Consider the following 18,628-nt stretch of genomic DNA (forward strand, 5'->3'; position numbering starts at 1 on the left):
CCTCATGTTGTACAATATATCCTTGTAGCTTCTTTTACACATAATAGCTTGTGCGATAGCTTTTTACTGTGTGTCTTCTAAGAAGAGCTGTCCACAGATGGAAGCAGCCCATGCATTGTGCTCCTGACTCTGACTGCCCCAGACAGAGAGGAGGACCTCTGATTATCCACTTAAGTGAGAGCTGACACATGAATAAAAGAGGCATTCAAAGAAATGATTTCAGAACTCAGAAGAATCTCTCACTTCTAAGAACTTATATGTGTGTGTGTGTGTGTGTGTGTGTAATAAATATATTTCATCAATACCGCATATACCCCTAACAGATTTAGTCAATTACTTGTGAAAGGCCTTTATAAGCTATATAGTACTATATACATGCAATCATTTCTTAAAATAATAATTACCATTAAATAAATACTTAATATGTGCTAAGAATTTTGCATTCGTTGCTTTATTTATTAAATCAAAGATAGATTCGAGGACATTAAGATAAGTCATTGCGCTTAAGCTATTTTCAGCTTTTTGTATCTTTGACGATTTTGCAACCGGTATGTGGTAATAATTTCTGGTATAGCATATACTTCCAACAGACAGGAACCTTCATGGACTTCTGCTGCTGGATCTGCTGCTCTAAGTCACCAGGATATGTAGAAATATGGCCTTGGGGTTTCTTCTGCTGGCACACATTCACACAGAGTGTATGATTCACAGTTGTGTTTCCGAGGAACTGCAGTGTCGCTTCCCCAAAGATTTGATTTAGAGGTTTGAACTATGCCTCTGAGAAAACACAAAAGGTTTGGGTGAGGTTAATTTTTCAAGGATGTTTTGGTGACTTTCAGGAGTTGCAGTCGTCATCGTAGAGGGTGAGTCCAGGAAGGGGAAGAATGAGTTATTTAATGTTGTTATCCTTTCCTAGATTTCACCTTTTATGGACGCTGCTCATAGCCCATTCGCCAGGAAACTGGCAGCTCGAATAGCAGGCTTTCAGCCAGTCAGACTAGGACTGACAGCATTCTTTATGCCTCTCCATTCATAAATATCAACCCCCTAGGGAAATAACTTTGTAATTCAAAATTACCAGCATCTACTTTTTAACTGTAAGAATAGAAACTACTCAAATAATAAAGGAGAAATGTAGAAACTTCAGCATTATTTAAGACACTAGTGTAACTCTCAATTTATTTTTCTTAGTTTTTGTGTTACATTGGAGCATAATTGATTAACAATGTTGTGTTAGCTTCAGATGTACAGCAAAGGGATTCAGTTACACATATACATGTATCTATTCTTTTTCAAATTCTTTTCCCATTTAGGTTATTGTAGAGTATTGAGCAGAGTTCCCTCTGTGAAATGGCAACCCACTCCAGTATTCTTGCCTGGAGAATCCCTGGGACAGCAGAGCTGGTGGGCTGCCGTCTATGGGGTCACACAGAGTCGGACAGGACTGAAGTGACTTAGCAGCAGCAGCAGCAGCAGGTCCTTGTTAGTTATAGCAGTTGGTTATAGCAGTGCGTACATGTCAGTCCCAAACTCCCAATCTAATCCTTCACCCACCCTTCCCCCTGGTAACTGTAAATTCATTCTCTAAATCTGTAAGTCCGTTTCCATTTTGTAAATAAGTTCATTTGTATCATTTTTGTTTTTAGATTCACTTATAAGCAATATTTTATGTTTGTCTTTCTCTATCTGGGTTTACTTCCCTCAGTATGACAATCTCTAGGTCCAACCATGTGGCTGCAAATGGCACCATTTCATTCTTTTTATGGCTGAGTAATATTCCATTCTATATATGCACCACTGCTTCTATCTATAAAATTTTTTGCCACACTATCATTATGTATACTCATTATAGAAAAACAGAGAGATATTAAAAAATGAAATAGTCTATAATCTAATAGCCTTAGATAACCACAACTTTGGTATATTTTATTTCTAAGATTTTTTATGTGTAGGTTATGTAATTTATATTTTTATACATATGATAATTTACTTTAACATATGATACTTTTTCTTACATTAACATGTGATAATGTCCCCCATGCCATTAAATTGCATTTGACAATAGCTCACAGTTTGTTTTATTCTGATCCTGAAACTGATGCAAGCACAAAATTGACATAAGCATGAAATTGATGTAATCCCAGACAAGCCTATCTTAGGGCTTCCCTGGTGGCTGCGACTGTAAAGCTGTCTACCTGTGATGTGGGAGACCCCAGTTCGATCCCTGGGTCAGGAAGGTCTCCTGGAGGAGGAAATGGCAACCCATTCCAGTATTCTTATCTGGAAAATTCCATGGACAAAGGAGCCTGATAGGCTACAGTCCATGGCATCCCAAAGAGTTGGACACAACTGAGTGACTTCACTTTCTTTCAGTTACTTTTTAAAATTCAAACAATATGGAGAAGTATAGATAAAGAATAAATACAGAGAAAGAAGGATATCCTGCTAGTTGCAACAATATGGACGGATCTTCAGTACATTACACTGTGAAATAAGCCAGACAGAGAAAGACAAGTGCCGCGTGGTACCATTTGTATGCGGAATCTAGAAAAGAAAGTCAGACTCATAGAAACAGAGAGTAGAAAAGTGGTTGCCAGGGACTGGGTGTGGGGAAACAGGCAGAATTTGGTAAAAGTGTACAAACTTTCAACTACAAGATGAATATGGTCTGAGGATCTAATGTATTTGTTGTTGTTTAGTCACTTGGTTGCGTCCAACTCTTTGCAACCCCTGGACTGTAGCCCACCAGGCTCTTCTGTCCATGGGATTTCCCTGGCAAGAATACTGGAATGGGCTGACATTTCCTTCTCCAGGGGCTCTTCCCTGACCCAGGGATTGAACCCGCGGATCGAGCTCGCATCTCCTGCATTGCAGGTGAATTTTTTACCACTGAGCCCCCATGGAATCATGAGAGGCTAACATAAAGCATAGTGACTATAGTTGATGGCACTGTATTGTACAACTGAAATTTGCTGAGAGAGTAGAACTTAGATGTTCTCATAAAAGAAGGAAAGGAAGCAAGGAGGGAGGGAAGAAGGGATGAAAGAAAGAAATATACATGAGGTAATGGATGTGTGAATTAACTAGATGGGAGAAATCCTCCCACAGTGTACATGTAGGTCAGATCATCACACATACACATTCAACACATTACAATTTAATTTCACAATTATACCTCAATAAAGTTAGAGAAAAAGACTCTGAAATCACAAGTGTGTGTGTGTGTGTATGTGTGTGTCTGTGTGTGTGTGTGTGTGTGTTGCATTTACTTGATTCCAAAAATTCCTCCACTGGGATATGCTTCATTGGTTTAATAATCTTCTGGTGCAAAGTAAGCTTCATTAAATGAATAAAAGAATTTTTTCGAACCAATTATAACAAATTGCAAGCTGCTATCTTCAGTATAACCATTAGAAATTGAATCTAAACTTATTTAAATTTCAGAATTAAAAATGAATCTAAATCACTTCTGTCCATCAGCTGCTGCTGCTGCTGCTGCTGCTAAGTCGCTTCAGTCGTGTCCGACTCTGTGCGACCCCAGAGATGGCAGCCCACCAGGCTTCCCCATCCTTGGGATTCTCCAGGCAAGAGCACTGGAGTGGGTTGCCATTTCCTTCTCCAATGCATGAAAGTGAAAGGTGAAAGTGAAGTTGCTCAGTCGTGTCCAACTCCTAGCGACCCCATGGACTGCAGCCTACCAGGCTCTTCCGTTCATGGGGTTTGCCAGGCAAGAGTACTGGAGTGGGTTGCCATTGCCTTCTCCCTGTTCATCAGCAGTTATGTTTAATACCATAGTGACTTGATGCTTTTTATACCACGTGTTCATTATCTTGATCTCTTTATTCTCTTTGATGTTGATAGTTTCATTTGGGGGCACATCAAAAATTTCAGGCTTTTATCTGCATTCATATTCCCAAGTTTATTTATAAATTGCTAAAAGGTAAACAACTTTTTTAAAAGTCAGCCAAAAGTTGTTGACAGATATATTTTTAATACCAAAGTTATATATTCTTTCATATGCATAATTCAGTCATAACCGGCTTGTCCCATCTTTCAAAATACTGTGGTTTGGATTTCAAAGAATCTGGCAGTTTCTTCTACCTCCCATTGCATAGCCTGGTATATGACAGTTTATAGTCTGTGTACTAATAACTTTTCACTTTATTACTGCATCAGGTGGAATCTTTTTAAAAAAATGTTTAAGGGGCAATAAGGGTTTGAATTCAGTCACATGAGAGGCTATCAATTCAAATACTCAGCTCAACTGAGGCAACCCTGAGATGAGCTAATCACTTCTACTCAAAGATACATTCTCACAAGTACAACCAAAGACAATTCTGGAACATATCCTGTTAGCAGCCACCAGTTTTATTTTCACATTGATTATAAGATGCACCTCAATTTCAGAAATCTTAATATTTTCATATTTTCAAAAGTATGTTTCCCACAATTAAGGAAATATGTACAATTGTAGGCAAATAGAAGATATACTCTGCTCTATAACCTGCAGTCAATAGTAGCCGTTTAAATTTATGATATGGAGTATTTTGGAATGTATGTGTTTGTGCATTTATATACATATACATCTATATAATCATATAAATGGTTCCATACTATTCAATTATATGAATGTGCCTATCTTTTATTAATGGAGTTTTAGGTTGAGTTTATCCTTTTATTTTTTGCTAGTATGTAAAATACTGCAATGAGCAACCTTAAACTTATATCCTCGTGGACTTGTATATATCTCTCCAAAAGATGAATTGCTGAAAATTGGAATCACTGTGTTAAACAGTATGCGCATTTCAAATAATGCTACATATTACCAAATGTCCATCCAAAAATTCATACCAGCATTATGATTGACATTTTTTCTACACACTTAGCAACACTGAGTTATGCCAGTATCTCTTGCCTTTTCCAATCTGGTAAAATGTGATATGTGATTGTTTTTAATGCTGTTTTAATTACTAAAGCTTTTAATATGTGCATAATATTTCATTCTGTCACAAATCATGATTTGTTTCACTTCAATAATTAGGCATTTAAATTGCTTCAAATTCTCCTATATGCCTTGAACATCTTTGTACATAATTCTTTGATCTTAAGATATTTTCTTAGGCTTAGAGTTCTAAAATAGACAAAGATATACAAATATACCAAAATATGCAAAGTACTTTATGCATATTTTTATATGCGGTGTATACACACTATGCAACATACACATATATAAGATAAATTTCAAATAATTTTTCAACTAGTTAATGTAAAATTGTAACATTCAAAGATGTAGAGAAAAAGAAAAAAATAGAAAATTTTATATGTAATAACTTTGCTGTGACTCCTTTCCTTACAAACCTATCCTAAAATTTTTTAAACAAAGTTGCTATGATTTTTTTTAAGTAATACACACAATACTTTATTAGCCATCATTTCAGCTAAGATTCACAAGATCACAAAACTACAACTCACCTTCTCAAGTTAAGTTCTCATGATAAAATTCTTTCTCCTGACCTAAGAAAAACTTCTAATTTTCTCTTTCAGTTCACTGCAGTCACTCAGTCATGTCTGACTCTTTGCGACCCCATGAACCACAGCACGCCAGGCCTCCCTGTCCATCACCAACTCCCAGAGTCCACCCAAACCCATGTCCATTGAGTCAGTGATGCCAACCAACCATCTCATCCTCTGTGGTCCCCTTCTCCTGCCTTCAATCATACCCAGCATCAGGGTCTTTTCAAATGAGTCAGCTCTTCGCATCAGGTGGCCAAAGTATTGGAGTTCCAGCATCAACATCAGTCCTTCCAATGAACCCCCAGGACTGATCTCCTTTAGGATGGACTGGTTGGATCTCCTTGCAGTCCAAGGGACTCTCAGGAGTCTTCTCCAACACCACAGTTCATTATCTCCTCTCATATACTAAATGTGTATGGAGTTGAGGGGAACCTGGAACAATATATTGGATACTGTGCTGCTGCTGCTGCTGCTGCTGCTAAGTCACTTCACAAATTCTCCTTCTCTATTAATGTGAGTACCGTGTGCTCATTTGTGTCCAACTCTTTGTTGGACACAAATGGACACAAATGGACTGTAGCCCTCCAGGCCTCTCTGTCCATGGAATTTTCCAGGCAAGAATGCTAGAGTAGGTCACCATTTTCCTCCTCCAGGGGATCTTCCTGATGCAGGGATCGAACCCATATCTCCTGCATTGCAGGGGGATTCTTTACCCACTGAGCCATCATGGAAGCCCCATTAATGATAATGGCTGTCACTTACTGAGTATTTTCTGTGTGCAAGCACTCAGATTTTCATATCCTGGCAAAGCTCCCTACGTTACTGTCCTTATCAGTGTCTTCGCAGTGATTGGATTGGGTAGGAAAGTAAAGATCAATGAATCATGAAAGTATTCATCTGTAACACTAGTACCTGTACTAATATCAATTTACCAGATTAACACTAGAGTCTATCCTCATCCATTACATAATATGCAGATTTGGTCAGTTTCTTCATGAACATCTGAAGTAAACAATAGACATGCAACACAGACACAGTGCACATTTATTGCAAAGTGAAATCGCCAATCTTAGAAAGGATATGGAGTTCCATGAAGTCAAGGAAAGTGATGGTATAAAGCTCTTTAGGTCATATTCAAAGTCATTCTCAAATGAGGGTTTAGCAAAAATAAAACTTAATAACTGAAGAAGAAATAAAGGAAGCTCATATTATAGCCACTTTGAAAGAAAAATAAGAAATTGAGAGGCCCTTGAAAAATTGCTAAAACTCTCAATTAACCCTGTAATATAGAATCACTTTATAATCATGAATGAAAACCAAATCTGAAACTAGATTGGTATATGAATCTATAATATAATTTTTATCAAAAAATATACCTTTCATCAAAATATCCACAGAATCACTTTTCTTCATTTTAAGAATCCATTGATTTGATTGCAGTATGTTAATAAAAGATATTTTCACAAGTTTAGTTTATGACAATTTTGACTGTCAGTCAAGCTTTTTTATCACTATAGCCTATGAAATTCTAGCAGCCATTTAGATGCATTCATTCTAAGTGACTTTTTTTCTGATACTATCAGATAAGGCATTCTATATGATAACAGTGGTCACATTATCTGCAAAAAATACAATCTCCATTTTCCAAAATGATGAAAGTGGACATCAGAGAGGTTATGTAATTTTTCCAAGGTCACACAGTAAGCGAATAAAGTCAGGATTCAAATTTTATTCAATCTGATTCCAACAGTATTTGTATGGAATATACTCTATAAATTATAATTGAATTGATTATGCATTATTTACTAATCCTGCTGATATGATCTATTTTTTGGTTTTTTTTAGAAAAAGCTAATTCTGTTCTCACTCATGCTGTTTAGTACAGCTCCTGGAATTTTTTTCTCTCCTTTCATGCATTCTGACACTCTGTGTTGCTTCCATCTGTGAGTTCTGTCTCTGCATTCTCACTCCTGGACAAAAGTGGGTCACTTGCCCTGTGTGTACAGCAGGCCTGGTAGAGTGGCAGTTGTTTGGGTTGGTAGACTGCAAGGGTGGGAACAGTCTTCTAAACAAACAAGACTGCCTTCTCCTGCTGTCCATACTTCAGGTGGTACTTTCAAAATGACTTTTTCCAGCCCCAGATGAACAGAGAGTAAAATTTGCAGCTCTTTTGACACCTGGCATTTGTAAGTGCAAATCCTCTTTAGAGTCAGGTAGGGTCCGTGGCCCTGACATCCCAATTTGATAGGGATGCAGTTAGAATCGCTGACTTGCCCAAGGGCAGATATTAACAAAGAAACACAGTCATGACTGAAACTCACAGTGTGCGATGAAGTTCTAGATTCTTTACTGTAACATCAAAGCATAATAATTAAAAGCATAGATGTCTCGGCTCTCTGGATTTGAGCTAATTACTTAAGGTTCCTCATCTTGGTGAGATGGTCACATGAATTAAAGGAAATAATATTATGAAGCATCACACAGAGTTAGGACACAATGAATAACATCTATTACCATCTATTGAGCCTATAGTGACAAATGCTACAAAACCCCTGAAGGAAGCACTACTCTGACATAAATTCTTATTAAATTTAAAACAACTAAAAATAAATCTTCATGAACTGAACTGGCCTTGATGTGAAAAAATGTTCTAAATCTCAACTTTGCAAAGTGGAAAACATACAGAAAATGGAGAAGTGTGTGCAGAAAGTGAGGAGGAAATGAGACCTCGCCCACTCCTCAGGCTTGCTCTGGACAAACCATGAGGATGCACTTTTCCTCCACACGAAAGACTGGCAGTAGTGCAGCCTCTTTGTGCAGCTTGGTGCACAAGCCGTCATTCCTTTGCCAAGTAAACCTTGTGCTCTTACTCAGTTTCTGTACCTAGGTATTTTACTTCCTTTTCGCCCTCTTTTTTTTTTGTATTTTTCCCTTTCTCTTCTAAAATCTCTCTCCCTTTCTCTTTCTCCTTTAATATTTTTACATATACAATCCCTACTCCTTACTCACTTATCTTTTTCACTTTTTATTGACATATAGTTGACTTGTGCTTTGGCCCAGCCACTTCATTCTTCCTGGAGCTGTTAGTAATTGCCCTCTGCTCTTCCCCAGTAGCATGTTGGACACCTTCTGACTTGGGTGGAGGCAGGGGATGGGGGGGGTTGGGGGAGAGGGGCTCATCTTCCAGTGCCATACCTTTTCATCACAGTCCAAGGGATTCTCCAGGCAAGAATACTGGAGTGGGTTGCCATTTCCTCCTCCAGTGGACCATGTTTTGTCAGAACTCTTCACTATGACCTTTCTGGCTTGGGTGGCCCTGCAAGGCATGGCTCATAGCTTCATTGAGTTACACAAACCCTTTCATCATGACAAGACTGTGATCCATGAAGGGATGCTTTCGAACTGTGACAATGGATAAAATTCTTGAGAGTCCCTTGGACAGCAAGGAGATCAAACCAGTCAATCCTAAAGGAAATCAGCCCTGAATATTCATTGGAAGGACTGATGCAGAAGCTGAAGCTCCATTACTTTGGCCACCTGATGGGAAAAGTCGGCTCACTGGAAAAGACCCTGATACTGGGAAAGACTGAGGCAGGAGGAGAGGGAGACGACAGAGGATGAGATGGCTGGATAGCATCACTGACTCAATGGACATGAATTTGAGCAAACTCTGGGAGATAGTGGAGGACAGCAGAGCCTGGAGGGCCATAGTGCTTGGGTTTTCAGAGTCAGACACAACTTAGCAACTGAATAGCAACATAATTGATTTACCATGCTGTGTTACTTTCAGGCATGCAACACAGTGGTTCAGTTATAATACTTACATATATATATATACATATATATTTTCTTTTTCAAATTATTTTTCCTTATAGGTTATTACAAAATATTGAGCATAATTCCCTGTGCTACATAGTAGAATGACCTCTTCTTTAAAAGATGTCATACTAATTTCTTTTAACCTTGGGTTTTGTGTGTGTGTGTGTACCTGTGTGTGTGTGTATAACTTTGCTTGGTAATGAGAGTCATAGAAAACCGCCTTTCAGAAAACGTTATCACACTATGGTGATTCTGTGTGCCTTTTTCCATTTCTCAGAACTCCCTAAGTATGCATGACAATTACTTTGCAGGACCACAGAATTGCTATTTTGTCAACACAAGTTGTTCTTCTAGGAGGACTACATATGTGCCCACAGATGACTAATGTAATTTTGTTGTGACTTCTTTGTTCCAAGAGCAGAATAAGTAAGAGTTCGGGACCCAAAGTCAAGAAGTACTAAGTTTGCATCTCTATTCTAGTCTTACTATTTACTAACTGGATGACTGTAGGCAAGGTTACTAAATGGCTTGAAACCTCAGTTCTCTCATCTGGAAAAGAGGGATAATAATGGCAGTTTCCTAATAGAGATATTATCAAAATTAAGAGTTAATATCAGTAAAACCCCTTGAATAGTTCTTAGGATGAAGGAAGAGGTATAAAGTTTTCATTGTTGCTACTATTGTTTTCATTAGAGTTGGGACACCTTGGATTGAATTTTGGCTTTACCACTTACTAGCAGAGTGAACTTGGGCTAGTGAAGTAGAGATAATTATCCTGATTCTGTTTATCCCCTCAATGTATAAAGAACAAAAAGCATGTTAATGTTTGATATTTTATTTTGTTGTAGAACAAACATAATAATTGCTATTTTGATCTTGAATTCTTTAAAAATAATCATTAATAGTAATAGAATTGTTATAATACTGAACTATTATCTAACTTCTTAGAGTCTTCATTTTTCATTCACGAATAATATTACAGTTCTCTTCTATACTGTAAGCTCCATGAAGGGAAGGGTAGGTACATCTCAGACATTTCTGTGAATTCCTCAGCATCTAGCACAATGCCTGCTTGTGCAGGAACTCACATTCAAATGAATCAAAAGATAAATATGCATTCAACCAACTTTCATCTCCTGTTAGTCCAAGCATTATATCAAGTAACTTGAATAGATGATAGCTACCATGTAATACACAAAAGAATTAAACGTTCATGATAGAATTCACTGTTCTTATCATAAGAAAAATTTAGAGTTGGAAGGAATTTGAAAATTTTGGTCTGTCTCCTTGCTCAGTGAAGAATACCATTTGTGATATCATCTCCTTTCATTCTCTGCCTCAAAAGCTACTCAAATTCAGAGTCAACTCTAATTCAACAATGTTAGTAAAGCTCACCCTGACAAAATAACAGAAACAAAAACAAGATGTTTTTCAAGTACATACTGTCAACTACAAATTGGCGCTTGCCATCTACTTCTCCAAGGAGTAAATTATGTGCTGCTGCAACTGCTGACTGTCAGCACCCCCTGAAAGGAGTTCAGGATGGGGAGCTGAGGCACGCTGTGCTCTGGGAAAAACTGGCAGAACAGGTCTTCAGATAGATATTTTATGAACCAATTCTTTTATTTTGTGAACCAGTTCTTGTATCTCTTCATATCTAGAAAAGCACTAAAATCCTTCATGGTGACAACTGCTCCTCCTTTTAGCAGAAACCTGCAAAAAAATATGAGTTTGATTGTATGTATTCCCCTTTCACCAAAACCACATATATTCTGACCATTCCCCTACCTCTTTGGAGCAGTTCCTCAGAGCTATCTGAAATGCTCTGAAAGTTCAGAGAAATGTCCTCATTTTGCCCCTAAATAAAACTTAACTCATAATTGTCAATTTGTGTGTGTGTATGCATTTTTTAAGTCAGCAATACCATTTTAAAGATTTCACAAATTTTATCCCATTTGATGTCCACCACAAGATGCTTTTGAACTGTGGTGTTGGAGAAGACTCTTGAGAGTCCCTTGGACTGCAAAGATATCAAACCAGTCTATCCTAAAGAAAATCAACCCTGAATATTCATTGGAAGGACTGATGCTGAAGCTGAAACTCCGATACTTTGGCCACCTGATGTGAAGAGCCAGCTCATTGGAAAAGACCTTGATGCTGGAAAAGATTGAAGGCAGGAGGAGAAGGGGACAACAGAGGATGAGATGTTGGATGGCATCACCAATTCAATGGACAGGAGTTTGAGCAAGATCCGGGAGTTGGTGATGGACAGGGAAGCCTGGTGTGCTGCATTTCATGGGGTCACAAAGAGTCAGACACAGCTGAGCAACTGAACTGCTGACAAGCCTTCAAAATAGTTATTATTATCTATTTTATCTTAAAAATCAGGAAACCAAGTCACAATTAGATTAAATATCTTATTTCTTGTCATATAGATTGTAAGTGGAGGAACTGGAATTCACACCCAAGTCTATAAGATTCCAGAGCCCTAGCAGCATTTAAACCAAGGAGCAACATTTCCTGTTCTGCTCATTGGGCAATTAATTTTGCAGTGAAAAAACTTCACAGTGCTGTCACTTGGACTATTGTCTTAAGCTTTTACTTGCATATGTTACTGTTACCAGCTTTTAGAAATGCTTATATCTTATTTTCTGGAAGTTTATATATTTATGTCTCCAAATGTGTAAAAAAAATATGTAAAAATAACTTACACATAGTAAAGTCTCTGTAAATATTTGGCATATTCATTCAAAACACCATGAAAGGATATTCTTTTCAAATCAGTTTATTTCTGTGTGAGAAAATTACTCTTTCTGTTTAAAACTCCTTAGATTCCTAAAACAAAATGATAGAATCCTACTACACAAAGATTATGTAATCTATTGCCTTCATTTTATGATTGAGAAACCTAAAGATAATTGACTTGCCCAAGGTCACAAAGCTATTAACTTGCAGATCCATGGCCATGAACTCTGACCCCTAGAGTCACTGTCTGGCAATATTATTTCAGATATTCAAAAATAGTTTTGAGGCCCATCTTGGTCATCTTAGACCATGAAGTTTGAATTTTTCAGCATCTTAGACATTCTCCTAGTTTTAGCCCAGTTTTCCAATAGTCAAATTAACAAAAACTTTCTAAGGCACTGCAGGGAAACAGAAACATTCATTTATTATTGATAGCATTTTCATTGAGTATAATCTTTATGTAAAATAATCTGGCATTCTTAGGAATCAAAAATTTATCTGATTTCTGGTTTAGTTGTCCCATTTTGTAATAATAAAATTACATCTTAAGAAAATAATTGAAAGAAAAAGACCAATTTATACAAAGATGGATTTAAATAATTTCTACCTAGAAATGGCTGAACATTTGGAGAATGTTTCTTCATAGAATATATACTCATGGAAATGATGTGTAAGCCAGATAGCAATAAGGAAAATTATGTAATAAATGAAAAAAGTAAAAAAGAAGATGGCATATTAATTGCAACGTATAAGGATGTGAAGAAATTAGAATTGTAAATTGTGGATCCTTTAAGGTAAAAGGGTTCTTTGTCAAATCTTGCTATTTCTCCTTCTCTGGCATTGTTGATTAAACCCATAGTCAGGACTCTGGTGCCCAGAAGTGAAGGTAGCTAGAGTATAGGGCTGTTGGAAGGAAAGAGAGGAGGGGTGTCAAGAACAGATCCGGGCCAGGCTGCGTGTCTCAGTCCATTCTGAATTCTATGACAAAACGCCACAGACTGCAAAGCTCACAAACAACAAAAATTCTTGAGAACAAGGATTGTGTTTAATTATCTTTGAATCCCCAGCATCTACCACAGTGCCTGATGTGTGTGTGTTAGTGGCTCAGTCGTGTCCGACTCTTTGTGACCCCATGGACTGCAGCCCACCAGGCTCCTCTGTCCATGAGATTTTTCCAGGCAAGGATACTGGAGTGGGTCGCCATTTCATACAGTGGATAATAAGCAAATATTTGTTGAGAATCAATGCCCACATCCAAGACATGGAAAGTCAAGGGAAGATAGAAAGCAGACACTAGCATGAACTAGAATTATCAAAGAAAACTTTATTGAGGAGGGAAACATACAAAGGGTAGATCTTCTCATAATCAGAGAAGAGGATGCCAGTTACTGAAGGTAAAAGATAAAAAGCATAACGTGTAGTGTGTGATGAGGTGGGGACAGGTAAATGTGTTTTGTTTGATAGGAAGGAGAAGCAGTGAATGCGTGACATAATTAAATACTTTGGTCTAATTAAAACTCTGCAATACTATGTCCAGAGGTTGTTAATGAAGGCAGTGATCCTAAACTTAGTCCTTTTGGAAACCTCAACGTGCATCAGAGTCATATAAAAATGTTTCCTTTAGACAAATTTTATATTATAAACAGTTTCCCAGATGACTAGTAGTAAAGAATTCACCTGCCAAGCAGGAGACAAGGGTTCTGTCCTAGGGTCCGGGAAATCCCCTGGAGAAGGAAATGGCAACCCACTCCTGTGTGCTTGCCTGGGAAACCCCATGGACAGAGGAGCCTGGCAGGCTACAGTCCATGAAGTCACAGAAGAGTAGGACACGACTTAATGACTAAACAACAAAGAATATTATAAACAGTATAGGGGAAAAGCATGAGCTTTATAGGAGGGCAAATCTACATTTGAATTTTAGTTTTTCCACTTAACTGTGTTATTAGGGCAAATCACTTAACTCTTTGAGCTTCAGTTTTCTTTCTGTAAAATGGGAATATATTGCCTATCTCCCACTGGGCTGATGTGGGGCTTGAATGCAGTAATTCTTATCAGATATTCAGTGCAGTGCTTGGTATATAGTAGATATTTAGTACACATGAGCACTACTGTTATTTTTAATCATGTGAATTGATGCATTGGTGTGTGTGTGATAAGTCAAGGTGGATATTTGGGTTACATATATTTGGGGATAAGCACACTTGAGTCTCCTTGATCTGAGGGTAGTTGGAAATGGAAACAACTCAGAAAAAGATAATGTATAACATGGTGCCCCATGGCTGTTTGTCTCTTTAAAATGAAGTAAAGCCAACACTTTTGAGTCTATTGGCAGTTGTATGATGTGAATGCTCAAACAGGAAGCTAATAATTTTCTCTACTAACTACCTGCTGTACAAACTGTCATGCAAATACTGCCTTATGATTTATGTAAACATTGAAAAATCCCATGACTTTATTCTTATGCTTGGATTTTTTTCTGTGGTAGAATACCTAATTGAATTAATTTCAAGTGTGTTTGTCTGTAAACCAGCCAAATATTTCATTTTAAATACTTGAGCTCTATGTTGAATATACAGTTATGGTTCTTAGCACATTGCTTTGTTTCAGTAATTAGATTTCATCCTGTAATCCCTTAATGAGGTTTTAGTTCCGCATATACTAGGCTGTCTCCAATCCATATTAAGTGAAGATTTTTCATCTTGTACAGGTTCTTCCAGGGGACCCAGCCCCCTAACCATGGGAGCCCAGGACACCCTCCCTGTTGCAGCAGCATTTACAGAAACGGTCAATGCCTACTTCAAAGGAGCAGATCCAAGCAAGTAAGCCTGGGGCTTAGTCCACTATATTCTCCAAACTCTATGCTATTCAGTAGGGAACACTCCACATATAATTATTTCATTCCACATCCTAAGACAAAAAATAAAATCTAGTCAGCAATAGCAGGTGACATACTTAGAATTAACTTAATTATGAATATTAACTCACTGCTTTCTTTAAAATATATATGTATGTGTATATATATATATATATATATATATATATATATATATCCTCCTCATTCTGTGGCCCTTGGGGAAGCCAGTACCCCACGGGGCTCCCCCACGGCCCACAGCTAGAGGCAAGAGGATATATGTATATATATATATATATTCCAAAAGGTCCAAAACTCTAATCTTACTACCCAGAAATCTCTGATTCAGTCTTTTTTGTAAGTTACAGGAAACCCTAACTCAACTCTGTCAACAATGAGAAAATGTATTATCTCACAAAAGGAAATGTCTAGATCATGTCTTTATTGTCTTAGTCTTTCCTGGCTGAAAGTCACTCACCTATAAATGAAACAATGGTGCATTTCAATGAGAACCTGGAATACAACTACCTTTCCATAACATATAGATTAGTAAGAGAATAAATTATATTAATATGTAACCCTTGTTAAGTAAGGAAAAACTAGCCAAAAAAATTGTAATCACAGCAAAGTAAAAATTTTAGATAAAAATGTACCATTCCCTATTTACATGAGCCTCATTTCACTTATATCAGTACGTCTTGACAATGGACTTCACCTGAATGCACATGTGATGTAATTAGATACTTTGCCTCTCTGTAAGGAGTCCCCTGGATGGGGTTCAGGAAATCTATGGATCCCTTGAAATCATATTTCATATCTAATGTGTGTGTCTATATGCAAATTTGTCCATAGAGGGTCTACGGCATTCATTAATTTTACAAAGAGGTCAGATTAAAAAAAAAAAAAGGTCTAGTGATTGTTAGTCTACATTGAAAACTAAACACTTAAGTCAAACTGATTTTGAAGTATGTGATTAATGCAATTCCAGGTCTGAATTTGAAGGATAAACAAAGGACAAACCTGAGAGGGGAAAGAATTGCTTTTTGTTTTTTACTTGCAGGGACTAGGGCTTAGAAAACCTTGGTATCCATGGAATAAAAGATCAGAAAAAAATTAAATGTGCATATACTATAGAGCACTATACTGTTTTATAAAAATTTATAAACAGTGATGTTAAGGATAGTTAGGACGTAGATCTCTCTATATATTTTAAGTGAGAATCTATATGACTAATTGTTAATCCTCTTTACACTTCTGAAACAGTAGTGTTTTTTAGTCTAAATCTAACAGTATTATGCTGGAAAAACTAATATAATTAGTAACTCTACTCCTATCTACCCACTGGGATCTATCAACTTCCCTAAATATCCTTTGAATCAACACTCAGGTTTTATTCTGGGCCCAGAGTTTTGCAGAGAAGTAACCACTGTGGATTCTGGTGTCTTAGTTCATTTGGGTTGCTATAACAGATTAGGTGGTTTATAAATTACAGAAATTTATTTTTCAAAGTTCTGGAGGCTGAAAAGTCCCAAATCAAGGCCCTGGCAGATTCAGTATCTGATGAGAGCCTGCTTCCTGGTTCATAGGAATCTTATAGAGTGGAAAGGGCTAAGGAACTTTTTGGGTCTCTTATAAAGGCACCAGTCTCATTCATGAGGGCCCTACCATTATGACCTAATCACCTCCCAACAGCCCCACCCAAATACCATCACACTGGGGATTAGGTCTAAATATATAAATTTTGGACATCACAAACATTCAGTCTATAGCATTCTGGTTTCTTCCATGCGTTTTCTTTTTCATCTTCAAAGCAGGAAGATCATTTGCCACAGCCACACATCAATAGAAATTAAAAGTTCATCATAGAGTATGCATTTGAACTGTTAGAGAAAAGTAAGCATCATGAGCTTAGTATACATACTTTATATACGTAAATATGTTTGTTCTGTAGATTTCTTCTTTGAGTGAAGAATTTAGATTATTTTCTGTATGACCAGTTCTAAGGACTGCTTATTACTGACTAATCTATACCTTAGAAAACTCAGGGTGCCTTAAGTTACAGGTAGAAACACATCCCCCAAAAAAATAACTAGTAAAAATTGTGGAGAGATATCTATAATGGAGTGAAAAACACTGGGAATTAGAGAAGAATGAATTCTTTTTTGTACACTTAGTAATTGGCTTAATTCATTCATTTATTCAGAGAGATCTAATTTGTAGTAAGGATACTTCTGTCCCCTAAAATCTGTTCTCAATATATCATGTCACCCCTTGGCTCAAAATCTTCCTAATTTGTTCAGAGTAAAAACCAAATGCTTCATAATGATGTATAAGCTTTGTCCTTTGTGACCCATTCCAGTTGCCACCTCTCTGATCTTGTCTCTGTCACTCTCGTGCTTGTTCACACCCCTCTAGCTATTCTGCCTTCCTGGCTGTTTGTCTTTCATCAGCCCAATCCCATCTGCATCTCAAGGTTTTGAATCTGCTGCTCCTTCCACATTAGCGAGATCTCTCCCAGGTATCTGAGTGACTTGCACCCTCCCTTCCTTCAGGATTCTGCAGCAGGCTTATCAGAAGCCATCCTTGTCCATCTGTATAAAGCAGAAACTCTCCAGCCCTCTCTGCGGTCAACACTTCCTTTCTCCCTACCTCACTGTCTCTTTCTCGATAGTTAACATTTCAGTTGTTTTCTCATTAATAAACACTTTAATCAATGTGTTCCATGTTTTCAGTTTCACTGTCTGTCCCTTCTCCCACTAGAGTGTAAGCTTCATGAGAACTGGGACCTTGAGTATTTACTCATTGTTGTATCCTCAGTACTTAAAACAGGACCTGGCAAGGAGTACCCAACGCATAGTGGCTGAACAAGTTGAGTCAAATTACTCACTTAACATTTACAGAATGTCTCCTATGTGGCCACCAATGTACTAGACGGTGGTATATTGGCAGTGAAGACAGTTGATATGGAAAATAAGACTTGCACAGAAATATAATGCAAAGCCCATTATAGGAGGAGAATAGATATGGGACAATGGGGTTAAGAAGTCCTTAATAATAATCTTTTTTTTAAACCCCAAAAGTGGTGTAGCAGCCTACCAGTCACTTGTGGAACTGTCCCTATGCAATCTGGGTTCTTCATCTTGTTCTAGTTTCCCCGGCACGCTATGACAACTGAGGTCTGTACCTGTGAGCCTGGTATCCATGACCTTGGCATTTCAATGATGTGGCACTTGAACCAAAGGAATTTTAGTGTTTTTCCTATCCCCTCCCAAATTACCTTAGTCTTTTAAGGATAACTGCATATATTGAGTCTTTTTTCAATTATATTGTTATAAAGTAGTTGCAGCATATACTATATGTTGGTACACGGGAGATTTAGTATATTTCACTGAAATTATGAGATCTGAAACTTATGAACAGATTATGAAGTGACATGCTTCTAAATTTAATTTCACCTCCTGTGATGAAATTAGAAGTGAATCATTCTAATTGCTGTTGCTTCGTCATTCACTTTGAAGGAAACAACTCAAGTGATAAGTTTGATCATGGAGTGAGATGGGGTAGAGGTTAAAGCCAAACATGGCACCACATGGAGAAATGATACAGAAAAAGCATGTGGGTTTGCTTTGCCTGCGGTTCGCTCACATCCTGTATCAAACATGTTCCCACTTGTTTTCAGAACACACATTGAAATGAGAC

The 18,628-nt window shown here is 37.5% G+C and overlaps 1 protein-coding gene across 8 annotated transcripts in view; it reads left to right on the forward strand.

Moving 5' to 3' along the window:
- The window catches only part of SGIP1 (SH3 domain GRB2 like endophilin interacting protein 1), a 232,570-nt gene that overhangs the window by 186,184 nt on the left and 27,758 nt on the right, over nucleotides 1–18,628 (forward strand). For all 8 annotated transcript variants that reach the window (XM_018045247.1, XM_005678298.3, XM_013962763.2 and 5 more), the window contains one exon: nucleotides 14,786–14,897. In XM_018045247.1, the coding sequence (XP_017900736.1) occupies nucleotides 14,786–14,897 (112 nt within the window). The remainder of the gene's footprint in view (nucleotides 1–14,785; nucleotides 14,898–18,628) is intronic.

The sequence above is a fragment of the Capra hircus genome, chromosome 3 (genome assembly GCF_001704415.2).
Source record: "Capra hircus breed San Clemente chromosome 3, ASM170441v1, whole genome shotgun sequence".
NCBI classification, from domain to species: Eukaryota; Metazoa; Chordata; class Mammalia; order Artiodactyla; family Bovidae; genus Capra; species Capra hircus.